The sequence below is a fragment of the Salmo salar genome, chromosome 12 (genome assembly GCF_965601325.2).
Source record: "Salmo salar chromosome 12, fSalSal1, whole genome shotgun sequence".
Classification (NCBI taxonomy): domain Eukaryota; kingdom Metazoa; phylum Chordata; class Actinopteri; order Salmoniformes; family Salmonidae; genus Salmo; species Salmo salar.
The window spans coordinates 15495002-15522602 of NC_138302.1; the positions used below are offsets into that span (position 1 = coordinate 15495002).

A 27601-nucleotide genomic window follows, 5' to 3' on the forward strand; every position below is an offset into this window, starting at 1 on the left:
GTTCTCTCCAGGTTGGTCCAGGTGTCTATAGGTCCTGATATAATGCTGTGTGTCCAAGTCTACAACTCTCTCTGTTCTCTCTCTACTTATAGGAACTTAAATACAAACTTAATGTACTTCATGTACTCTCTCTCTATCTCACTCACTCTTTGCACCCATAGAACTATGTACTTCCCTATTTCTACATCTCTCTCTCTCTCTGTACTAGTTCAAACCCTCCTGCCACATGTTATTTCTGACAGCCCCTCCCTCTTCATTCTTAACCAATCACATCTTTGTTCCTACATCACACAGTATTGAGAGGGAGGGAGGAAGGGAGAGAGGGAGAGAGAGAGGCGCCTCTCTCATAACACATAAACACATTCATACGCTCTCATGCAGACTGGAAGCTGTCTACAGAGGAGAGAAACAGAGTTATTCTGCCACTGGAGGTTATGCTCTCTCCCTCTATCTCTCCCTCCATCTCATCTCTGTGTGTCTAGTGACAGTGGTACATGCTGATGAGACAGGTACTGAGTTTACTGACAGCAGCAGTGGAGGCTGGTGAGGGGAGGACTACTTATAGTAATGGCTAGAATGGAACGTATCAAACACATAGAAATATATTGGTGCTTTATTGATAAATACAAATAGGCTAATTTCCCATCAAGTGGAGTAAGAAACACTGAATAATCAAAGGTTTCTAAAAGCTACAAACTGTCTCTTTTTGTTCAAGACATTTTACATTCACAGTAGAAACAATGAGAGAATGAATGAATGAACGGACGTACCGACGGACCGACAAACAAACTAAAGAACGAATGAACAAACTGAAGAACGAATTATCAAAATAATTATACAAAAATAAGAATAAAAACATGAATTAACGAAGAAACAAAACAATAAAAGAATGAATGAACTAATTAACAAATGATTGATCAAATAAATGAATTAATTAAAAACACAAATGAATGAATAAATGACATGAAAACATGAATTCATGCTGGATCTCTGGGGAAGTTGACAGTAGCATAGTGAAGATAGGCTGGATCTCTGGGGAAGTTGACAGTAGAATAGTGGAGACAGGCTGGATCTCTGGGGAAGTTGACAGTAGCATAGTGGAGACAGGCTGGATCTCTGGGGAAGTTGACAGTAGCATTGTGGAGACAGGCTGTTTCTCTGGGGACGTTGACAGTAGTATAGTGGAGACAGGATGGATCTCTGGGGAAGTTGACAGTATCATAGTGGAGACAGGCTGGATCTCTGGGAATGTGACAGTAGCATAGTGGAGTCAGGCTGGATCTCTGGGGAAGTTGACAGTAGCATAGTGGAGTCAGGCTGGATCTCTGGGGAAGTTGACGGTAGCATAGTGGAGTCAGGCTGGATCTCTGGTGAAGTTGACAGTAGCATAGTGGAGACAGGCTGGATCTCTGGGGAAGTTGACAGTAGCATAGTGGAGTCAGGCTGGATCTCTGGTGAAGTTGACAGTAGCATAGTGGAGACAGGCTGGATCTCTGGGGAAGTTGACAGTAGCATAGTGGAGACAGGATGGAACTCTGGAAGTTGACAGTAGCATAGTGGAGTCAGGCTGGATCTCTGGTGAAGTTGACAGTATCATAGTGGAGACAGGCTGGATCTCTGGGGAAGTTGACAGTAGAATAGTGGAGACAGGCTGGATCTCTGTGGAAGTTGACAGTAGCATAGCTCACAGTGTCTGGAACCTCTGCAGACGGACCAATGTTGGAGTAGATGTCATCTGGACAAGAAATGGTTGATGTGGTGATGTCACAGGCTGTATCTATGTTCTGATTGGTTGGTGTGGAGTATATGGGTTGGAAGGCAGTCCTTTTGGAGTTAGCAGATTCTGAGGATTGTTAAGACGACATGTTATATATATGTAATCTGTGTGTGTGTGTGAGTGTGTGTGTGTGTGTGTGTGTGTGTGTGTGTGTGTGTGTGTGTGTGTGTGTGTGTGTGTGTGTGTGTGTGTGTGTGTGTGTGTGTGTGTGTGTGTGTGTGTGTGTGTGTGTGTGTGTGTGTGTGTGTGTGTGTGGTTTTACCATCCTTGTGGGGACCAGATGTCCTCACAAGGATAGTAAACATGGAAGATTCAGACAAGTGGGGACATGTCACGGGTCCCCACAAGGAAAAAGGCTATATTAGGCTAAGGGGTTAAGTTTAGGGTTAGGGTTTGAATTAGGGTCAACATTTGGGTTAGGGGTTTGGGGTAAGGTTATGGTTAGGTTAAGTTTAGGATTTGGTTTATGGTTAGGGTAAGAATTAGGGTTAGTGTTACAATTAGGGTTTGGGGTTAGGTTTAAGGTTAGGCATTAGGTTAAGGGTTAGGTTTAGGGTTAGATGTTAGGTTTAGGGTTAGATGTTAGGTTAAGGGTTAGGTTTAGGGTTAGATGTTAGGTTAAGGGTTAGGGTTAGGTTTAGGGTTAGATGTTAGGTTTAGGGTTAGATGTTAGGTTAAGGGTTAGGTTTAGGGTTAGATGACAGGTTAAGGGTTAGGTTTAGGGTTAGGGTTAGATGTTAGGTTAAAGGTTTAGGGTTAGATAGGATTTTGAATGGGAATCAATTGTTTGGTCCCCACAAGGATAGTAAAACAACATGTGTGTGTCTCACCATTTATCTTTGTTCTGTTCCTTTGTCTGATGAATATGAGGAGAACGAGGACCAACACACACACCACCATCCCCAGACCTGTCCCGATATACACCAGCACACCTGGAGAACACACAGTAACACACTAGTAACACACACACCACCATCCCCAGACCTGCCCTGATATACACCAGCACACCTGGAGAACACACAGTAACACACTAGTAACACACACACCACCATCCCCAGACCTGCCCTGATATACACCAGCACACCTGGAGAACACACAGTAACACACTAGTAACACACACACCACCATCCCCAGACCTGCCCTGATATACACCAGCACACCTGGAGAACACACAGTAACACACTAGTAACACACACACCACCATCCCCAGACCTGTCCTGATATACACCAGCACACCTGGAGAACACACAGTAACACACTAGTAACACACACACCACCATCCCCAGACCTGCCCTGATATACACCAGCACACCTGGAGAACACACAGTAACACACTAGTAACACTCACACCACCATCCCCAGACCTGCCCTGATATACACCAGCACACCTGGAGAACACACAGTAACACACTAGTAACACACACACCACCATCCCCAGACCTGCCCTGATATACACCAGCACACCTGGAGAACACACAGTAACACACTAGTAACACACACACCACCATCCCCAGACCTGCCCTGATATACACCAGCACACCTGGAGAACACACAGCAACACACTAGTAACACACACACCACCATCCCCAGACCTGTCCTGATATACACCAGCACACCTGGAGAACACACAGTAACACACTAGTAACACACACACCACCATCCCCAGACCTGCCCTGATATACACCAGCACACCTGGAGAACACACACTAACACACTAGTAACACACACACCACCATCCCCAGACCTGCCCTGATATACACCAGCACACCTGGAGAACACACAGTAACACACTAGTAACACACACACCACCATCCCCAGACCTGTCCCGATATACACCAGCACACCTGGAGTACACACACTAACACACTAGTAACACACACACCACCATCCCCAGACCTGTCCCGATATACACCAGCACACCTGGAGAACACACAGTAACACACTAGTAACACACACACCACCATCCCCAGACCTGCCCTGATATACACCAGCACACCTGGAGAACACACAGTAACACACTAGTAACACACACACCACCATCCCCAGACCTGCCCTGATATACACCAGCACACCTGGAGAACACACAGTAACACACTAGTAACACACACACCACCATCCCCAGACCTGTCCTGATATACACCAGCACACCTGGAGAACACACACTAACACACTAGTAACACACACACCACCATCCCCAGACCTGTCCCGATATACACCAGCACACCTGGAGAACACACACTAACACACTAGTAACACACACACCACCATCCCCAGACCTGTCCCGATATACACCAGCACACCTGGAGAACACACAGTAACACACTAGTAACACACACACCACCATCCCCAGACCTGCCCAGATATACACCAGCACACCTGGAGAACACACAGTAACACACTAGTAACACACACACCACCATCCCCAGACCTGCCCTGATATACACCAGCACACCTGGAGAACACACACTAACACACTAGTAACACACACACCACCATCCCCAGACCTGCCCTGATATACACAAGCACACCTGGAGTACACACACTAACACACTAGTAACACACACACACACAGGTTTCTCACCAGCGGCTGAATCGGGTGTCATTGCTTCAGTTGGGGTTGCTGTTGTTAATGATTTTCTGCTCACCGCTTTCTCTGAATCATGAGAGAGAGAGAGAGAGAGAGCGAGAGAGGAGCAGAGTGGAATTAGGCCGATACCCTCTCATTATCAAAATCCTGAAAAGAGCAGTTCAATTCTACAACCACCTAAAAGGAAGTGATTCCCAAACCTTCCATAACAAAGCCATCCCCTACAGAGAGATGAACCAGGAGAAGAGTCCCCTTAGCAAGCTGGTCCTGGGGCTCTGTTCACAAACACAAACAGACCCCACAGAGCCCCGGGACAGCATTACAATTAGTAGAGGTGGGACCAAGTCATTGTTTCACAAGTAAGTCTCAAGTCAAGACAGACAAGTCCCAAGTCAAGTCAAAGACAAATGGAAGCATCATTACAGATGTTTGAGAGAGTTGTTGCTTAACAGTCTGATGTTTTAAACTTGTTCAGGGGATGTAACACATACAAAAGCCCAGGCCCAGACAAAACAAGTGGACATGTGTTAAAGCACTGAACAACTGGCTGGTGTTTTAACAGACATTTTTCCAATCCTCGCTCAACCAGCAACACGTGCCAGTATTGTGGATAAACTCAATAATTATACAAATTCCTAAAGCATCTAATCCCTGCTGAATGACTACAGCCCTGTTGCCTTGACATCCTTAGTAATGAAATGCCTTGAGAAAATTGTGAAAAGTCATATTCTCAGTGTCACCCAAAAGGTTCTCGACCCATTTCAGTTTGCCTATCAGCCTAGCAGAGGAGTTGATGATGCCATTCTTACCCTCCTTAACATGGTCTATAGACATCTAGAGGGTGCCAAATCCCATGTCAGGGTTCTGTCTGCTGACTTTTCTTCTGCCTTCAACACAATCCAGCCTTACATTCTGGCACAGAGACTCATTCGGGACTTCTCCTTAGATGGGGGGCTGGTTTTGTGGCTGTTGGGCTTCCTGAGCCAACGCTCACAGCGAGTGAAAATAGGTCCCCACGTGTCGGATATACGCAATACCAACACAGGCTCTCCTCAGGGATGTGTTTTGTCCCCACTCCACCACCAACACAGGCTCTCCTCAGGGATGTGTTTTGTCCCCACTCCACCACCAATACAGGCTCTCCTCAGGGATGTGTTTTGTCCCCACTCCTGTACATCTTGTACACTAGTAGTTGTACTAGTTCCCATCCTGACAGACACCTCGTTAAGTTCGCTGATGACACTGCCTTGATCAGCCTGTTGCATGATGACGAGGAACATCATGGCCCGGTCCTAGATGACTTTGTAGAGTGGGGTGAGGAATCACACTTGGTCCTCAATACCAACAAGACCAAAGAGATGTGCATAGACTTCAGGAAGCGTACAACACCTACCTCTGCAACATCTATCAGAGGTCAGAACATAGAGATTGTAGAGGAATACAAATATCAGGGTGTCCTCTTGGACAGTAAGCTTCAGTGGAGTAAATGTACAGACCTGATCCACAAAAAGAGTCAAGAGAGACTGTACTTTCTCAAAAAGCTGGGATCCTTTAATGTAGACTGTACTATATTGACTCTGTTTTACAAATCTTTTATTGAGAGTATTTTAACTTTCTGTATTGTTTGTTGGTTTGGCAATGCCACTGTCAGCCAGAGAAATATGCTGAGAAGGATTATCACCACAGCAAGCAAGGTACTTGGAGTCAAACAGTCAGGCCTGGATGAGATCTTTAAGGTCAGGGCTCTCCCCAAGGTACTGGGAGTCCAACAGACAGGCCTGGATGAGATCTTTAAGGTCAGGGCCCTCCCCAAGGTACTGGGAGTCCAACAGACAGGCCTGGATGAGATCTTTAAGGTCAGGGCCCTCCCCAAGGTACTGGGAGTCCAACAGACAGGCCTGGATGAGATCTTTAAGGTCAGGGCCCTCCCCAAGGTACTGGGAGTCCAACAGACAGGCCTGGATGAGATCTTTAAGGTCAGGGCCCTCCCCAAGGTACTGGGAGTCCAACAGACAGGCCTGGATGAGATCTTTAAGGTCAGGGCCCTCCCCAAGGTACTGGGAGTCCAACAGACAGGCCTGGATGAGATCTTTAAGGTCAGGGCCCTCCGCAAGGCTCATTTTAGACCCAAGCCACATTTTAGACCCAAGTACCTGGACTGTGAACGACTCCCCTCTGGGCGCAGGTATAGGGCACCCCTCAGCAGGAAAAACAGAACCAGACAATCATTTGTGCCAGGAGTGACATCCTTCCTAAATAGCTTGGGCTAATGTTCCTATCGACTCAGTAAGGCCAGCAGGCTAGTCTTTTTTAAAATGTTTTATTTCTTTATTTCTTATAATTATTATTATTTATTTTTCATTGGTATGTAACTGTTATGAAAGTTGTATTGGCAATTTTGTTTTGTATTTAAACACCACTTTAAATGTGTACATGACACTGCAACAAAATTTCCCCATGGGGACAATAAAGTCAGTAAGTAAGTCAGTAAGTAAGTCCCAAGTCAAGACCGACAAGTCTCAAGTCCTAAACAAGTCATACTGTGCTCTTCACCAAATTTAATACCATTTCATATTTTTAACAAGAGTAATAGTCAGTATATAAAATGTATGCAAATTATGAATGCTTTTAAATATATATATTCATTGCTTTCCAAATAAACTTTATATTTCCATGGAAATACATGGGTAGCCATGAGAAAGACACATCAATACAAAAAACTAAATATTGTAGTGCTCTCTCTCTCTCTCTCTCTCTCTCTCCAGATATACTCTAGACACCTAAAACAATCCTGCCATAAAGTTACAATCATTTATTAAAAGGTACATCAAAACAACTGCTACTGAACTGAGGCCTACAATTTGAACACTGGCCTGAATGTTTGAGAAAAAAATACAGATCCCAAAGATGGGAGATAAAACCTGAACATGGAAACTACGTGTGTGTGTGTGTGTGTGTGTGTGTGTGTGTGTGTGTGTGTGTGTGTGTGTGTGTGTGTGTGTGTGTGTGTGTGTGTGTGTGTGTGTGTGTGTGTGTGTGTGTGTGTGTGTGTGTGTGTGTGTGTGTGTGTGTGTGTGCGTGTGTAATTAATGCATAAACAGTTAAATTATTTCTCTTATCCCAGGGCCCTATGAAGCATTGCATTTGCAAAAGACCAAATTCGATAAAAGTCTGTCAGTCATTTGTGCACGATGAGTCCGCAGTGTGATGCCACCATGGCTGAAGACACACTCCACCAGAGCACTGGAGGCAGGCACTGCAAGACCCTGATGGCCACTCGGGACAGTTATGGGGGGTGATATAGGACATATTTAAGCCTAGGCAACCGTACAACCTGACATGACATGATACCAACGCCTTAATAACGTCTGCGTGACGTCTGTGTTACGTGTCTGACTAACATGACATGATACCAACGCCTTAATAACGTCTGCGTGACGTCTGCGTTACGTGTCTGACTACCATGATACCAACGCCTTAATAACGTCTGCGTGACGTCTGCGTTACGTGTCTGACTACCATGATACCAACGCCTTAATAACGTCTGCGTGACATCTGCGTTACGTGTCTGACTACCATGATACCAACGCCTTAATAACGTCTGCGTGACGTCTGCGTTACGTGTCTGACTACCATGATACCAACGCCTTAATAACGTCTGCGTGACGTCTGCGTTACGTGTCTGACTAACATGATACCAACGCCTTAATAACGTCTGCGTGACGTCTGCGTTACGTGTCTGACTACCATGATACCAACGCCTTAATAACGTCTGCGTGACGTCTGTGTTACGTGTCTGACTAACATGACATGATACCAACGCCTTAATAACGTCTGCGTGACGTCTGCGTTACGTGTCTGACTACCATGATACCAACGCCTTAATAACGTCTGCGTGACGTCTGCGTTACGTGTCTGACTAACATGACATGATACCAACGCCTTAATAACGTCTGCGTGACATCTGCGTTACGTGTCTGACTACCATGATACCAACGCCTTAATAACGTCTGCGTTACATGAATGACTAACATGACATGATACCAACGCCTTAATAACGTCTGCGTGACGTCTGCGTTACGTGTCTGACTACCATGATACCAACGCCTTAATAACGTCTGCGTGACGTCTGCGTTACGTGTCTGACTAACATGACATGATACCAACGCCTTAATAACGTCTGCGTGACATCTGCGTTACGTGTCTGACTACCATGATACCAACGCCTTAATAACGTCTGCGTTACATGAATGACTAACATGACATGATACCAACGCCTTAATAACGTCTGCGTGACGTCTGCATTGCGTGTTATTGAAAGTCATAATGTGCATAGTTTATATTTATATTAATTAAATCTCAACCATAAATGTTAGAAAGGTACAATTTTTCCCGTGCAAGCAGACATTCCAACGTAGCCACCTTGAACTATAGTGTAACCTACGTCTTGTGTATTTCCTGTTATCGCTAATGGCCTAGAAAAGATGATGCCCAATCTATAGATACAGTAATCTGTCTTTCCCTCAACACCTCATGGCGTGGTATGTTATCTTATCTCGCTGTATACATATCTAAATGTTGTTAGCCAATCAGACTGTGTTGTTACCAGTTCCACATCAGACAACCAATAAGAGTTGTTCATAGGTGTTATTCGGGAACCTTGGGATGTCCCTTCAGTCGAATAGAGCAGTTCAGTTCATAGACTTTCCCAGAGGGTCCTTGCTATTCAGAATCCTTGGGATGTCCATACCTCTATCAAGTATAAATGTAAATTGGTTAAGTTTAGTGTTAGTTTAGGGTTTAGGGTTCAGGATAAGGATGTCCCAAGGAATCCGGAATGCAGTGACAGTTCATAGAGTGAGAGACTGGCACGGTATTTGAGAGCTCGGCGGTAACACAGACATTCATTTGTTTGTTTGTTTGTTTTACAAGCGGCAGAAGCAATTTTCGAGTGTCTGCCCCAGACAGTTTAATTAGAGACAATGAAAATAATTACCAAGATGTACTTTATCCAATTGAGAGGTGTTTAGACCTGTGTTTACTCTACAGGTGTTTAGACCTGTGTTTACTCTACAGGTGTTTAGACCAGTGTTTACTCTACAGGTGTTTAGAGTTGTTTAGATCAGTGTTTACTTTACAGGTGTTTAGATCAGTGTTTACTCTACAGGTGTTTAGAGGTGTTTAGATCAGTGTTTACTCTACAGGTGTTTAGAGGTGCTTAGATCAGTGTTTACTCTACAGGTGTTTAGATCAGTATTTACTCTACAGGTGTTTAGACCAGTGTTTACTCTACAGGTGTTTAGATCAGTGTTTACTCTACAGGTGTTTAGATCAGTATTTACTCTACAGGTGTTTAGATCAGTGTTTACTCTACAGGTGTTTAGATCAGTATTTACTCTACAGGTGTTTAGAGTTGTTTAGATCAGTGTTTACTCTACAGGTGTTTACAGGTGTTTCGATCAGTGTTTACTCTACAGGTGTTTAGAGGTGCTTAGATCAGTGTTTTCTCTACAGGTGTTTAGATCAGTGTTTACTCTACAGGTGTTTAGATCAGTGTTTACAGGTGTTTAGATCAGTGTTTACTCTACAGGTGTTTAGACCAGTGTTTACTCTACAGGTGTTTAGAGTTGTTTAGATCAGTGTTTACTCTACAGGTGTTTAGATCAGTGTTTACTCTATAGGTGTTTAGACCAGTGTTTACTCTACAGGTGTTTACTCTACAGGTGTTTAGAGGTGTTTAGATCAGTGTTTACTCTACAGGTGTTTAGAGTTGTTTAGATCAGTGTTTACTCTACAGGTGTTTAGATCAGTGTTTACTCTACAGGTGTTTAGACCAGTGTTTACTCTACAGGTGTTTAGAGGTGTTTAGATCAGTGTTTACTCTACAGGTGTTTAGAGTTGTTTAGATCAGTGTTTACTCTACAGGTGTTTAGATCAGTGTTTACTCTACAGGTGTTTAGACCAGTGTTTACTCTACAGGTGTTTACTCTACAGGTGTTTAGAGGTGTTTAGATCAGTGTTTACTCTACAGGTGTTTAGAGTTGTTTAGACCAGTGTTTACTCTACAGGTGTTTAGACCAGTGTTTACTCTACAGGTGTTTAGATCAGTGTTTACTCTACAGGTGTTTAGATCAGTGTTTACTCTACAGGTGTTTAGAGTTGTTTAGACCAGTGTTTACTCTACAGGTGTTTAGAGGTGTGTGCCTTTCCAAATCCTGTCCAATCAATTTATCACAGGTGGACTCCAATCAAGTTGTAGAAACATCTCAAGGATGATCAATGGAAACGACTCATGGTGTAATCATAACAACATACAGGAACTCAAGTCCTTCTGCTCACCCGATCTAGAATTTCTTACAATCAAGTGCCGGCCATTTTACCTACCAAGAGGATTCTCGGCAGTTATAATCACAGCTTTGTACATTCCCCCTCAAGCAGACACCAAGATGGCCATCAAGGAACTTCACTGGACTATATGCAAACTGGAAACCATACGTCCTGATGTTGCATTTATTGTAGCTTAACAAAGCAAATTTGAAAACAAGTCTACCTAAATTCTACCAGCATATTGATTGCGCTACGCGCATATGCAATACCCTCGAACACTGCTACTCTAACTTGCGCGATGCATACAAAGCCCTCCCCCGCCCTCCCTTCGGCAAATCCGACGACGACGCCATCTTGCTCCTTCCGTCTTGTAGGCAGAAACTCAAACAGGATGTACCATTGACGATAACCATTCAACGCTGGTCCGACCAATTGGAAGCCACGCTTCAAGATTGTTTTGATCACGCGGACTGGAATATGTTCCGGTCAGCCTCAGAGCCTTGACCTATCCGCTGATTCGGTGAGTGCGTTTATAAAGAAGTGCATTGGAGATATTGTGCCCACTGTGACTATTAAATCCTACCCTAACCAGAAACCGTGGATGGATGGCGGCATTCGCGCAAAACTGAAAACGTGATCAACCGCATTTAACCATGGAAAGAGGTCTGGGAATATGTCTGAATTTAAACAGTGTAGTTATTCCTGCCGCAAGGCAATAAAACAAGCGAAATGCCAGTACAGGGACAAGGTGGAGTCGCAATTCAACGGCTCAGACACGAGACATATGTGGCAGGGTCTACAGGAAATCAAGGACAACAACACAAAAATCCAGCCACGTCACTGACACAGACGTCATGCTTCCAGACAAACTAAACACCTTCTTTGCCCACTTTGAGGATAAAACAGTGCCACTGTCGTGGCCCATTAACAAGTACTGCGCCCCCCCTCTCCTTCTCCCTTGGCTGACGTGAGTAAAACATTTAAACGTGTTAACCCAGCAACCAAGGCTGCTGGCCCAGATGGAATCCCTAACTGCGTCCTCAAAGCATGCGCAGACCAGCTGGCTGGTTTGTTTACAGACATGTTCAATCGCTCCCTGTCCCAGTCTGTTGTCCCCATATGTTTCAAAATGGCTATCATTGTTCCTGTCCCCAAAAAGGCAAAGATAACTGAACTAAATGACTACCGCCCCATAGCACTCACTTCTGTTATCATGAAGTGCTTTGAGAGACTAGTCAAGGATCATATCACCTCCACCTTACCGGCCACCGACCCACTTCAGTTTGCATACCGCCCCAACAGGTCCACAGACGATGCAATCGCCATCACACTGCACACTGCCCTATCCCATCTGGACAAAATGAATACCTATGTAGAATGCTGTTCATTGACTACAGCTCAGCATTCAACACCATAGTACCCTCCAAGCTCATCATCAAAGCTGGAGGCCCAGGGTCTCAACCCCGCCCGGTGCAATTGGGTCCTGGACTTTCTGACCAACAACGACGAGACAGCCTACAGGGAAGAGGTGAGGGCACTCGGAGTGTGGTGCCAGGAAAATAACCTCTCACTCAAAGTCAACAAAACAAAGGAGATGATCGTGGACTTCAGGAAACAGCAGAGGGGGCACCCCCCTATCTACATTGAAAGGACAGCAGTGGAGAAGTTGTAAAGTTCTCCGCCCACAACCACAAGGCTCTCCAGAGGGTGGTGCGGTTTGCACAACGCATCACCGGGGGCATACTACCTTCCCTCCAGGACACCTATAGCACCCGATGTCACAGAAATGCCAAAAAGATCATCAAGGACATCAACCACCCGAGCCACTGCCTGTTCACACCGGAAGGCGAGGTCAGTACTGGTGCATCAAAGCTGGGACCGAGAGACTGAAAAACAGCTTCGATCTCAAGGCCATCAGACTGCAAAACAGCAATCACTAACTCAGAGAGGCTGCTGCCTACATTGAGACCCAATCACTGGCCACTTTAATAAATGTATCACTAGTCACTTTATACAATGCACTCTAAATAATGCCACTTTAATATTTACATATCTTACATTACTCACATCACATGTATATACTGTATTTTATACCATCTATTGCACCTTCGCCATCGCTCATCAATATACTTACATGTACATTTTCTCATTCATCCCTTAAGATTTGTGTGTATTAGGTAGTTTTTGGGGAATTGTTAGATTAGTGTTAGATATTATTGTTAGATATTACTGCACTGCGGAACTAGAAGCACAAGCACTTCGCTACACTCGCATTAACATCTCCTAACCATGTGTGTGACAAATATAATTTGATTTGATTTTGAATTGATTTGAAACAGGAAGCACCTGAGCTCAATTTCGAGTCTCATAGCAAAGCATCTGAATACTTATGTAAATGGAATATTTTGGTTTTTATTTTTAATACATTTTCAAACATGTCTAAAAAGCTGTTTTTGCTTTGTCATTATGAGGATGAAGAAAAAACTATTTAATCCATTTGTGACTCGTTTCAGGAAACTAGGCGTATGTCACGCGTCACTACTTAATCAGGAAAGCCATCTGAACATAAACTTGTTTTTTTTATCAAATGTAATACCTTCTGGAACAGGTGAACTTTCATGTGCCTTAATAAGAAACTTGTATGCCATCTGTAAATACGAATAAAATGTTTAAATCATGAGCCTAGTTGGTTTATCCAAAGAAAAAAGCAACAACCTTCCCACTAGCCAGGATTGGCTGAGATAATGAGTGGGCTGGATATGCCGAGAGATGAGTTTGGATTGGTCTGCCATGTAGCATGCTTCTGTTTACTTGAGCTGGTCAGTACGTGTAGGTAATCCTGTCTAATGCTGCTTTTTTATATATATATATATATATATATTGCATAGTAGAACTGCCTAAGTGTTTCTCAACACTTTCCACCGAGTTCTGAAATAAGTGGAATTAGAGTACGACAGCTAAAGAAATGGAGAAACACCTGTCTCCAGATTACATCTTCAAACTAAGGGCAACTATGGCATCAGTGAGAGAGGGAGAAGCGTCCATCCAAGTATACGGGTAAGATAGTCTAGCTAGCCACATTTTCAGATATTCCACGTTTCTAATTTTGGCAGTTTTTTTAATTTGAAGTTAAAGTGTACTGTTGGCTAGCTAGCTAACATTAGCTGGCTGGCTCGCTAGCTAACATTATGTGTATGATCAGTGTAGTAATATTATTTGTATCATAGAGCCATTTGCTATGCTAGTGGTAGGGTAATGTTAGCTAGCTAATTTTTGCGGGATTGTTTTTGTGTCATGCCTTTTTGGGCACATAGGGGTTCTTTGTATTTTCCATTTTGACGCTGCTTGTTTTAGGCATTAGGGTTGCTGGGCTGCGTCCCGTCCTTGGGTATTTTGGAGCTGTTCTCCTACCTGATTATTGTGCACCCTGCCTTGTTGCGGTATTTTTCCAATACTATTAAACGTGTGTTTCACGGACCTCAGTCTCCTGCGCCTGACTTCACCCCTCCTGCTATCGAAGTGTTTTATGACATGTTCTCTCATTTGTGTCTGGAGGTAGCTAGCAAGCTAGCCAACGTTAGCCAGTTAGCTTGAGTGCTTGACTGCTGTTGTTAGGACAGAACGCTAGGATCAACCCTTAAAGAGATGGGTGGGGCTAAAGCTTAAGAGGGTGTGAACGATGTTGAATGGGTGTAGACAAAGAAGAGCTCTCCAGCTGGTACCAAAACATTCAAAGGACATTTTCTCAAAAGTTTATCAACTTTCAAAGCAGATTTACTTTACCATTGTTCCTCAGCTGTAGTGTATGATAGTGTAGTGTATGATATACAATTTTCTAGCTCTGATTCTTTACTTTTATCCAATGTAAAAAACACAATTTCAAATTTTGCTACATAAGTCAGAGTCGAGCCGGTCGGTCCCATTTTAGAATAAGGCTGTAACGTAACACAATGTGGATAAGTCAAGGGGTCTGAATACTTTAGAATGTACTGTATACCCTGATATCTGGATGCTGGACAGCTTAGAATGCAGATGTACTGTTTCACTCTGTATCTACAGCAGTGTATCTTTATCCTGGTCCTGAGGATCATTTAGCTTTAGCCTCATTATTACACACCTGATTCCACTAATCAAAGGTTTGATGATGAGTTGATTAGTGGAATCAGGTGTGTAGTGCTAGGGTAAAAATATGAAATGTGCACCCCTTGGGGTCCCCAAGACCAGTAATGAGTAACACTGGTTTAGAGGTTACCTGTTGTTATGACTACCGTTGTCCTGCTGACTATGACAGAGGTGCGGGGACTGGTCCTAGTGATGTCAGGCTGAATAGGCGGAGCTGAAAAGAAAAATAGAAATTATGTTTTCTTCTGTGTAAGACTGATATAAGACTGTATTGTTAGAACAGGGAAGCTGAACAGGAAGTGATGTGTGTAATAGCCACAGTGTGATATAGAGAAAATGTCAAGAGAAACAAAATGGTGAAATGAAATTCCTCTGTAAATACAACATCATGAAACACATACATACTTATGTCTCTCCTGAGTTCTGCCCCGAACAATAGAAAGACATGTTCTTATATACCTATGTCAAAACCTGCATGTGCATCTAAAATAACAAGTTTTTCTTAACACAAGATTTCTGAGAACCTGTCTCAGCAATATGAAAATCTGCCCTTGTTTCAGAGAAAAACAGATGCTGTCTCTCTGTGTCTCGCTATCATCCACAGTCCCTTTTCTCACCTTTTCTCACAGACGAGGGGCTGTGGGTTTTGGCAGAGAGCTAGATACAAACAGAGGCCTCAATATTCAGCTATACAGTGAGCATAAGTACAATGGCACGTGAGCAAATTAATAACAACACTATTAATACATTTTAACCCTTCACTACAATGATGAGCACTACTTCCCCAACTCACCTCTCTCTCTCTCTCTCTCTCTCTCTCTCTCTCTCTCTCTCTCTCTCTCTCTCTCTCACACACACACATTCTCATTGTCTCTGCCTCTCTCTCACATTCTCATTGTCTCTCTCTCTGCCTCTAACTAGTTCCTCCTACCTCTCTCCCTCTCTCCCTCTCTCCCCTCTCACTCATATCCAGGGCCGGCATTACTGGGGGGCCCTAGGGGCTTGGTCCGCCCTCAATATTGAAATATTGATCATTTATTTGACCGAGACGTTCACCGATAGAAAGACGCATCAATCTCAGATAATGCATCCTAGCGTGTGAAACAGCTCCCCTCTGTCTCAGTATGTGTAGACCATGTATCTGATGCTGTCTGGACCAACAGAATTTGGCTTGTCATACTATTTCTGGCCAGACAGATTCAGATACATGCGTTACATTTTGTAAGATAGGGGGGCACTTTTTCACTCACTAGCATGCTGCCTCTGGTGAGAGAGTTTCATTAGAGAGGAAGAGGCGAAGCGGGAGTGTTCACTCTCTTCAGAATCTATCCAAAATAAGACCAATGCGTTTCTATGGACAGAATATGTAACCTTGTCGCCTGCATTTCCGCCATTGGGACAACAACTCCCATTGTTAGGGCGGAGACATGAGCATCTTGTCATTATATACTGATCTCCGGTTTCAACCACTTGTGAATTAGGAAGCAAAGTTGGCGGATGCACAGTGCACTGATTAGATGCTGGCTTCCCCTAAAGTAAATGTATGTTTTGCCAAAATGATTTAATTACTCCTGTCTAAATAAAATCATTCAAGATACTTTACCGGAGAGCTTGACTTAGCCACAGAGGATCATTAGCTACTTTTAAAATAATAGCCTATTTGGGAAGCCAGCAGTTTGGGCAGTACGTGTGGCAATAGGCCTCGTTGATTATTGAGTTGTGGCTGTCAGTGAAAAGCACCTCAAATGTGTGAAGATAATGTGTCGTGAGTATCATTAAAATGTTGAGACAAGAAGAAGGGGTGGGGTGTGTGGTGAAGATATGGGTGTCTTTCTCCAGCATTCATGACCTCAGCTCTCCAGACTGTATGACCTCAGCTCTCCAGAATGTATGACCTCAGCTCTCCAGAATGTATGACCTCAGCTCTCCAGAATGCATGACCTCAGCTCTCCAGAATGTATGACCTCAGCTCTCCAGAATGAATGACCTCAGCTCTCCAGAATGCATGACGTCAGCTCTCCAGAATGAATGACCTCAGCTCTCCAGAATGCATGACCTCAGCTCTCCAGAATGTATGACCTCAGCTCTCCAGAATGCATGACGTCAGCTCTCCAGAATGAATGACCTCAGCTCTCCAGAATGAATGACCTCAGCTCTCCAGAATGTATGACCTCAGCTCTCCAGAATGCATGACCTCAGCTCTCCAGACTGTATGACCTCAGCTCTCCAGAATGTATGACCTCAGCTCTCCAGAATGTATGACCTCAGCTCTCCAGAATGCATGACCTCAGCTCTCCAGACTGTATGACCTCAGCTCTCCAGAATGTATGACCTCAGCTCTCCAGAATGTATGACCTCAGCTCTCCAGAATGCATGACCTCAGCTCTCCAGAATGCATGACATCAGCTCTCCAGAATGAATGACCTCAGCTCTCCAGAATGTATGACCTCAGCTCTCCAGAATGAATGACCTCAGCTCTCCAGAATGTATGACCTCAGCTCTCCAGAATGAATGACCTCAGCTCTCCAGAATGAAGAAAAACCAGCACAGTTCTCTGTTACGAGAAAAACCCCTCACCTGTTTGATAAACAGACTCACACAGGCTCAACAATATCCTAGACCTCTATTAGACAGGGTTAGGATTAAAACACAGGCTCAACAATATACTCAACCTCTATTAGACAGGGTTAGGATTAAAACATAGGCTCAACAATATCCTAGACCTCTACTAGACAGGGTTAGGATTAAAACACAGGCTCAACATTATCCTAAACCTCTACTAGACAGGGTTAGGATTGAAACACAGGCTAAACAATATCCTAGACCTCTATCAGACAGGGTTAGGATTAAAACACAGGCTCAACATTGTCCTAGACCTCTATTAGACAGAGTTTGGATTAAAACACAGGCTCAACATTATCCTAGACCTCTATTAGACAGGGTTAGGATTAAAACACAGGCTCAACAATATCCTAGATCTCTATTAGATAGGGTTAGGATTAAAACACAGGCTCAACATTATCCTAGACCTCTATTAGACAGGGTTAGGATTAAAACACAGGCTCAACATTATCCTGGACCTTTATTAGACAGGGTTAGGATTAAAACACAGGCTCAACATTATCCTAAACCTCTATTAGACAGGGTTAGGATTACAACACAGGCTCAACAATATTAGGATTAAAACACAGGCTCAACATTATCCTGGACCTTTATTAGACAGGGTTAGGATTAAAACACAGGCTCAACATTATCCTAAACCTCTATTAGACAGGATTAGGATTAAAACACAGGCGCAACAATATCCTAGACCTCTAATAGACAGGGTTAGGATTAAAACACAGGGCTCAACAATATCCTAGACCTCTAATAGACAGGGTTAGGATTAAAACACAGGCTCAACATTATCCTAAACCTCTATTAGACAGGGTTAGAATTAAAGCACATGCTCAACAATATCCTAGACCTCTATTAGACAAGGTTTGGTTTAAAACACAGGCTCAACATTATCCTAAACCTATATTAGACAGGGTTTGGATTAAAACACAGGCTCAACAATATCATGGACCTCTATTAGACAGGGTTAGGATTAAAACACAGGCTCAATATTATCCTAAACCTCTATTAGACAGGGTTTGGATTAAAACACAGGCTCAACATTATCCTAAACCTCTATTAGACAGGGTTAGGATTAAAACACAGGCTCAACAATATCCTAGACCTCTATTAGACAGGGTTAGGATTAAAACACAGGCTCAACATTATCCTAGACTTCTGTTAGACAGGGTTAGGATTAAAATACAGGCTCAACATTATCCTGGACCTCTAATAGACAGGGTTAGGATTAAAACACAGGCTCAACAATATCCTGGACCTCTATTACACCCTACAGTACTCCTGTTATAGTACCTTCACTACAAACACACTGACATAAACACACTACACATTAACAATGTTTTAAACATTTGGATTAAAACACAGGCTCAACAATATCATGGACCTCTATTAGACAGGGTTAGGATTAAAACACAGGCTCAATATTATCCTAAACCTCTATTAGACAGGGTTTGGATTAAAACACAGGCTCAACATTATCCTAAACCTCTATTAGACAGGGTTAGGATTAAAACACAGGCTCAACATTATCCTAGACTTCTATTAGACAGGGTTAGGATTAAAATACAGGCTCAACATTATCCTGGACCTTTATTAGACAGGGTTAGGATTAAAACACAGGCTCAACATTATCCTAAACCTCTATTAGACAGGATTAGGATTAAAACACAGATGCAACAATATCCTAGACCTCTAATAGACAGGGTTAGGATTAAAACACAGGCTCAACAATATCCTAGACCTCTATTAGACAGGGTTAGGATTAAAACACAGGCTCAACATTATCCTAGACTTCTATTAGACAGGGTTAGGATTAAAATACAGGCTCAACATTATCCTGGACCTCTAATAGACAGGGTTAGGATTAAAACACAGGCTCAACAATATCCTGGACCTCTATTACACCCTACAATACTCCTGTTATAGTACCTTCACTACAAACACACTGACATAAACACACTACACATTAACAATGTTTTAAACATTTTGATGAGTTTTAATGAAATGCTTTGAAATGCACAGTTTATTTACATATACAATAGATATGTGTAATGCCCTGGCCATAGAGAGGGGTTTTTTGTTCTTTATTTTGGTTAGGCCAGGGTGTTACATTGGGTGGGCGTTCTATGTTCCTTTCTCTATGTTTTTGTATTTCTTTGTTTTGGGCCGTGTGTGGCTCCCAATCAGGCACAGCTGAAGCTCGTTGCTGATTGGGAGTCACACATAAGGAGCATGTTTTTCCTCTGGGTTTTGTGGGTAATTGTTTCTGTTTAGTGTTTGCACCTGACAGGACTGTTTGGCTGTCGGTTTTTGTCTAACGTGTTCTTTCTTTAATAAATTCCTGAAGATGAACACATCCTCCGCTGCACCTTGGTCTCATTTGAACGACGGCCGTTACAATATGTAAATCGCAAAGATACAACTGACTATTATGGTATTACTGTCCTAATCATTAGAACAGCCAAAATGAAGCCAAGATGATATGACAAAACACAAATATTTACAATAGTGTTGGTTGACTTTCAAAAAATCTGGAGATAAAAGTGATTTTAAAGCCAGATGTTCATATTTTACATACATTATATACAGTAAAACCACATGAGCTGTTTTAATACAATATGTCAAGGAGGATTTGAAACATGAAAGGGATAGTTTTTTTCATGTCATTTCAAGATGGCGGCTCTGTGGTGACAACCCTTCATCTCTCTACAGGGAGCTTCCCTTCATCCCAAATGGGACCTTGTTCCCTATAGAGCACTGCCTTTGACCAGGGTCCATATGAGGGATAGGTAATAGGGTGTCATTTGGGATGCATCCCTTGTATAGATTATATAGTACCACATAATTTTGGGTAGCTGGGCTGTAGAGTAGGGGGCATCTTCTGGAGTGTCTTTAGAGAGCTGTACAGCAGGGTATCTTGTAGATTCTACTGTATCTTTGGGTAGCTGGGCTGTAGAATAGATGGAATCATCCTGGGTTCCACTGGCTGTTAGAGGGCTTGAGGAGACTCTAGAATCTTTGGGTAGATCCACATTGGAAAGGATGTGTCACGTCCTGACCAGTAAAAGGGGTTATTTGTCATTATAGTATGGTCAGGGCGTGGCAGGGGGTGTTTGTTTTGTGTGTTTTGGTGTTTTTGATTTTTGGTCTATGTTTTCTATTTCTATGGTTAAATCTAGTTTTTCTATTTCTATGTTGTTTTTTTGGCATGACCTCCAATTAGAGGCAGCTGGTTGTCGTCTCTAATTGGAGGCCATATTTATTTGATGTTGTTTCACTTGTGTTTTGTGGGTGGTTGTTTCCTGTATAGCCTGTTTTGCCTTACGGAACTGTTTCGTCGTTTTGTTATTTTGGTTTAAGTGTTCACGTTACGTCAATAAAAAGAAGATGAGCACTCTACACGCTGCGCCTTGGTCCCCTTTGTACGACCCACGTTACAGAATGAGAGAAGTTGGGCCATCTGCAGTAGAATAGCTTCGATTTTTATCATCTTTGGGAAGTCCACAGTAGAATAGCTTGAATTTATTTCATATTTGGAGAAGCTGGCGTTAGCATAGATGTCACAGTGTGGAATCAAGTATGGGTAACTGCATTCGTGGAGTGTGTCTGTGCCAGCATAGGCAGGTTAGGATAATTAGAGTTGGAGGTTAGGATAATTATTGTGGCAGGTTAGGATAATTAACATACATTTTTATTTAACCAGGCAAGTCAGTAAAAAAAAACTGCCAAACTGTCACGACTTCCGCCGAAGTCGGTCCCTCTTCTTGTTCGGGCGGTGTTCGGCGGTCGACGTCACCGACCTTCTAGCCATCACTGATCCATTTTTCATTTTCCATTGGTTTTGTCTTTTCTTCCTTCACACCTGGTTCCAATCCCATCAATTACATGTTGTGTATTTAACCCTCTGTTTCCCCTCATGTCCTTGTTGGAGATTGTTTTGTTTGTATGTGATGTGCTATTTAGTGTTGGTGTGCAACGGGTTTTGTACCCACTTGTTATTTTGTACATTTTGGTTGTTTTGGAGTTTTGTCAGCATTTATTAAACAACTCCGTTTCTGCCAAGTTCGTTCTCCTGTGCCTGACTTCCCTGCCACCAACATGCACCCCTTACACAAACCCTAACCCGGACGACGCTGGGTGAATTTTGCTCCGCCTCATGGGACTCCCAATCACGGACGGTTGTGATACAGCCTGCAATCGAAGCAGGGTCTGTAGTGACGCCTCTAGCACTGAGATGCAGTTCATTAGACCACTGAGCCAATCAGGAGCAGTTAATGGGGCAGGTTAGGAGAATTAATGTGGCAGGTTAGTACTAACAAAATAGCAGGTTAGGAGAATTAACTTTGTCGGAAAAGAATGCAGGGCCCTCAGCCAATATGAGTCAAGGTTAAAACCAAAGCATGTCAATGAAGAACTACACTGTTAATATGGCTGCATTTACACAGGTCGCCCAATTATTGGCTAAATATCTAATCTGATTGGTCAAAAGACCAATCATTAAGATCAGAATTGGACTGCCTGTGTTAACGCAGCCTATGAGTCTGAGAATTCATTATCTGTTGAAACTGAGCTGTCTAATGAACAAGTGCTGTTTGCAGCAGGTTCTTCATGTTGACAGATTGAGGAATGATAACAGACTACAGTAGAAACCCACTAGAGGATTCTGTAGACTCACACACTCAACCCTTAGATGTTTAGTTTACCACCTCCCTGTCTATCACCTATACACTACAGGTTGTTATGGACTCACACACACACACACACACCCTGATATGTCTCACCTCTCCAGTAGGGTCAGGTTGTGTGTTGGAGGAGACTGGTGGTAGTGGTGGTGTTCTCCTGGTTCCTCTCCTCTGTCTGTAGAACAGGAGCAGGACCAGTCCTAACACTGTCACCATGACTACCAGACCAGCACTGGTCCACACCATCAGACCTGACCACAGACAGGAGGAGAGACTTCTGTCTATCTCCTCCTTTGAATTCCATGCTGTCACAGTCACTAGCCCATTCAAGCTTAACATCCTTAACATTTATCGCCCTCCAGGTTCCCTTGGAGAGTTCATCAATGAGCTTGACGCCTTGATAAGTTCCTTTCCTGAGGATGGCTCACCTCTCACAGTTCTGGGTGACTTTAACCTCCCCACGTCTACCTTCGACTCATTCCTCTCTGCCTCCTTCTTTCCACTCCTCTCCTCTTTTGACCTCACCCTCTCACCGTGCCCCCCTACTCACAAGGCAGGCAATATGCTTGACCTCATCTTTACTAGATGCTGTTCTTCTACTAATCTCACTGCAACTCCCCTCCAAGTCTCCGACCACTACCTTGTATCCTTTTCCCTCTCGCTTTCCTCCAACACTACTCACTCTGCCCCTACTCAGATGGTATTGCGCCGTCGCAACCTTCGCTCTCTCTCTCCTGCTACTCTCTCCTCTTCCATCCTATCATCTCTTCCCTCTGCTCAATCCTTCTCCAACCAATCTCCTGATTCTGCCTCCAACCCTCCTCTCCTCCCTTTCTGCATCCTTTGACTCTCTATGACCCCTATCCTCCCGGCCGGCTCGGTCCTCCCCTCCTGCTCCGTGGCTTGACGACTCATTGCGAGCTCATAGAACAGGGCTCCGGGCAGCCGAGTGGAAATGGAGGAAAACTAGCCTCCCTGCGGACCTGGCATCTTTTCACTCCCTCCTCATTTTCTTCCTCTGTTTCTGCTGCTAAAGCCACTTTCTACCATTCTAAATTCCAAGCATCTGCCTCTAACCCTAGGAAGCTCCTTGCCACCTTCTCCTCCCTCCTGAATCCTCCTCCCCCTCCCCCCTCCTCCCTCTCTGCGGATGACTTCGTCAACCATTTTGAAAAGAAGGTTGACGACATCCGATCCTCCTATGTTAAGTCAAACGACACCGCTGGTCCTGCTCACATTGCCCTACCCTATGCTTTGACCTCTTTCTCCCCTCTCTCTCCAGATTAAATCTTGCGACTTGTGACGGCCGGCCACCCAACAACCTGTCTCCTCCTCTCTTCTCCAGACCATTTCCGGAGACGTTCTCCCTTACCTCACCTCACTCATCGACTCATCCTTGACCGCTGGCTACGTCCCTTCCGTCTTCAAGAGAGCGAGAGTTGCACCCCTTGTCAAAAAACCTACACTCGATCCCTCCGATGTCAACAACTACAGACCAGTATCCCTTCTTTCTTTTCTCTGCAAAACTCTTGAGCGTGCCGTCCTTGGCCAGCTCTCTTGCTATCTCTCTCAGAATGACCTTCTTGATCCAAATCAGTCAGGTTTCAAGACTGGTCATTCAACTGAGACTGCTCTTCTCTGTGTCACGGAGACTCTCCGCACTGCTAAATCTAACTCTCTCTCCTCTGCTCTCATCCTTCTAGACCTATCTGCTGCCTTTGATACTGTGAACCATCAGATCCTCCTCTCCACCCTCTCCGAGTTGGGCATCTCCGGCGCGGCTCACTCTTGGATTGCGTCCTACCTGACAGGTCGCTCCTACCAGGTGGCGTGGCGAGAATCCGTATCCGCACCACGTGCTCTCACCACTGGTGTCCCCCAGGGCTCAGTTCTAGGCCCTCTCCTATTCTCGCTATACACCAAGTCACTTGGCTCTGTCATATCCTCACATGGTCTCTCCTATCATTGCTACGCAGACGACACACAATTAATCTTCTCCTTTCCCCCTTCTGATAACCAGGTGGCGAATCGCATCTCTGCATGTCTGGCAGACATATCAGTGTGGATTACGGATCACCACCTTAAGTTGAACCTCGGCAAGACGGAGCTGCTCTTCCTCCCGGGGAAGGACTGTCCGTTCCATGATCTCGCCATCACGGTTGACAACTCCATTGTGTCCTCCTCCCAGAGTGCTAAGAGCCTTGGCTTGACCCTGGACAACACCCTGTCGTTCTCCGCTAGCTGTGAGGGGAACGGCACCTCCGTACCTTCAGGCTCTGATGAGTCCCTACACCCAAACAAGGGCACTGCGTTCATCCACCTCGGCCTACTAAGCCCCCCTACCTCTGCGGAAGCACATTTCCCGCTCAGCCCAGTCAAAACTGTTCGCTGCTCTGGCACCCCAATGGTGGAACAAGCTCCCTCATGACGGCAGGACAGCGGAGTCAATCACCACCTTCCGGAGACACCTGAAACCCCACCTCTTTAAGGAATACCTGGGATAGGATATAGTAATCCTTCTAACCCCCCCCCCCCCCAAAAAAGATATAGATGTACTATTGTAAAGTGGTTGTTCCACTGGATATCATAAGGTGAATGCACCAATTTGTAAGTCGCTCTGGATAAGAGCGTCTGCTAAATGACGTAAATGTAATGTAAATGTACTGTATATATCATAGATACCATCAGACCTGACCACAGACAGGAGGAGAGACTTTACAGAGTACTGTATATATCATCATATCACAACATATTAGTAGTAATGTCTGAGATGAGAGATTCATCATATCACAACATATTAGTAGTAACGTCTGAGATGAGAGATTCATCATATCACAACATATTAGTTGTAATGTCTGAGATGAGAGATTCATATCACAACATATTAGTTGTAATGTCTGAGATGAGAGATTCATCATATCACAACATATTAGTTGTAATGTCTGAGATGAGAGATTCATCATACCACAACATATTAGTAGTAACGTCTGAGATGAGAGATTCATCATATCACAACATATTAGTTGTAATGTCTGAGATGAGAGATTCATCATATCACAACATATTAGTTGTAATGTCTGAGATGAGAGATTCATCATATCACAACATATTAGTTGTAATGTCTGAGATGAGAGATTCATCATATCACAACATATTAGTTGTAATGTCTGAGATGAGAGATTCATCATATCACAACATATTAGTTGTAATGTCTGAGATGAGAGATTCATCATATCACAACATATTAGTTGTAATGTCTAAGATGAGAGATTCATTATACCTGCTCTTGATAGACGACCACTGACGTCTCCAGATGCCAGAAACTTTGTGGAGAGGTTAGAGGATGTTGTTAGGTTTGGGAGGGTTGTGGAGGTGTATGGTGATGTTGTAGAGAGGTTTGGGAGGGTTGTGGAGGTGTATGGGGATGTTGTAGAGAGGTTTGGGAGGGTTGTGGAGGTGTATGGGGATGTTGTAGAGAGGTTTGGGAGGGTTGTGGAGGTGTTTGGGGATGTTGTAGAGAGGTTTAGGAGGGTTGTGGAGGTGTATGGGGATGTTGTAGAGAGGTTTGGGAGGGTTGTGGAGACATGGGTCTGGAGGTGAGTGGTGATGGTGTAGAAGTGGGAGGAGCTGTGAGTCGATAGAAAGTACAGATAAACACCAAGACTGAAACAACTTCATGTCAGGAAATAAGTCAGAAAGTTAATTAGTAGATACCAATGTATATGGAGTATTCACTTACCATCTGTAACTGTGAGATGCACCTCTTGGAATGTGTCCTTTATAGTTCGCTCCACTCCACACCAGTAGGTCCCTGAGTCTGACTTCCTCAGGTTCTTGATGGTCACATAGAATAAACCTCCCCTGTCTTCTATATTGTATCTTTCTTGAGTTACATTCTTACTCCCATTTGTTTCAACCAGAATGTCTTCACCAGAACATGTCCCCTTGCAGAAGTATTTGTTGTTGTTTCCTGCAAATGTGAATGAGCAGCCCACAGTGACTTGTCCTCCCACCACCTCCTCCACATTAGTGACATCTGACTCCACAACACACAGAGCTGTCAAACAGAAACACACAGTACAGTCACAACTGATGACCTGTGAGATAAACTTTAACCCTGCTCAAATCTAACATTAACCCTGCTCAAATCTAACTTTAACCCTGCTCAAATCTACCGTTAACCCTGCTCAAATCTAACTTTAACCCTGCTCAAATTTTACTTTAACCCTGCTCAAATCTAACTTTAACCCTGCTCAAATCTAACTTTAACTCTGCTCAAATTTTACTTTAACTCTGCATAAATCCTAGTTTAACCCTGCTCAAATCTAACTTTAACCCTGCTCAAATCTAACTTTAACCCTGCTCAAATTTTACTTTAACTCTGCATAAATCCTAGTTTAACCCTGCTCAAATCTAACTTTAACCCTGCTCAAATCTAACTTTAACCCTGCTCAAATCGTACTTTAACCTAGCTCAAATCTAACTTTAACCCTGCTCAAATCGTACTTTAACCCTACTCAAATCTTACTTTAACCCTGCTCAAATCTTACTTTTTGCAAAGCTGTCATCAAGGCAAAGGGTGGCTACTTTGAAGATTCTCAAATATAAAATAGATTTTGATTTATTTAATACCTTTTTTGTTACTACATGATTCCATATGTGTTATTTCACAGTTTTGTTGTCTTCACTATTATTCTACAATGTAGAAAACAGAAAAACAAAGAAAATCCTGGAATGAGTAGGTGTGTCCAAACTTTTGACTGGTACTGTATCTTATTCCTTGTACTATATGATCCAGACAGTATTATGGAAACTGATACAGACAGACAGACAGACAGACAGACAGACAGACAGACAGACAGACAGACAGACAGACAGACAGACAGACAGACAGACAGACAGACAGACAGACAGACAGACAGACAGACAGACAGACAGACAGACAGACAGACAGACAGACAGACAGACAGACAGACAGAACTCACCTGAGAGGAGACAGCATGAGACAATATGGAGTATCTTCATTCTGGACAATTACTCCTTAGTTACTATATTGTTAAAGTTCTTTTACTATCACAGTTACTATACTGTTAAAGTTACTTTACTATGACAGTTACTATACTGGTAGTTACTTTACTATCACTGTTTCTATACTGTTAAAGTTACTTTACTACCACAGTTACTATACTGTTAACGTTACTTTACTACCACTGTTACTATACTGTTAATGTTACTTTACAACCACAGTTACTATACTGTTAACGTTACTTTACTACCACTGTTACTATACTGTTAAAGTTACTTTACTCTCACAGTTACTATACTGTTAAAGTTACTTTACAACCACAGTTACTATACTGTTAAAATTACTTTACTATCACCGTTACTATACTGTTAACGTTACTTTACTATCACAGTTACTACACTGTTTAAGTTATTTTACTAAACTACCAGCTAGCACAGGTCCACAACAGCTTCTCTGTCAGCTAC

General features: G+C 43.4%; 1 protein-coding gene across 2 annotated transcripts; it reads right to left on the minus strand.

Moving 5' to 3' along the window:
- Positions 1–597: 597 nt before the first annotated feature.
- LOC123725421 (uncharacterized) lies at positions 598–27601 on the minus strand. Of its 2 annotated transcripts, none has more exons than XM_045690793.2 (6): positions 27097–27601; positions 25851–26081; positions 14944–15027; positions 4359–4430; positions 2608–2709; positions 598–1843 (listed from the first exon to the last, which is right to left on the minus strand). In XM_045690793.2, exons 1-6 carry the CDS (start codon positions 27134–27136, stop codon positions 1563–1565), a joined length of 810 nt encoding a protein of 269 aa, XP_045546749.1. In that variant the 5' UTR covers positions 27137–27601; the 3' UTR covers positions 598–1562. The 2 variants fall into 2 exon arrangements, with proteins under 2 accessions (XP_045546749.1, XP_045546748.1); XM_045690792.2 differs by having other exon boundaries at positions 25851–26168.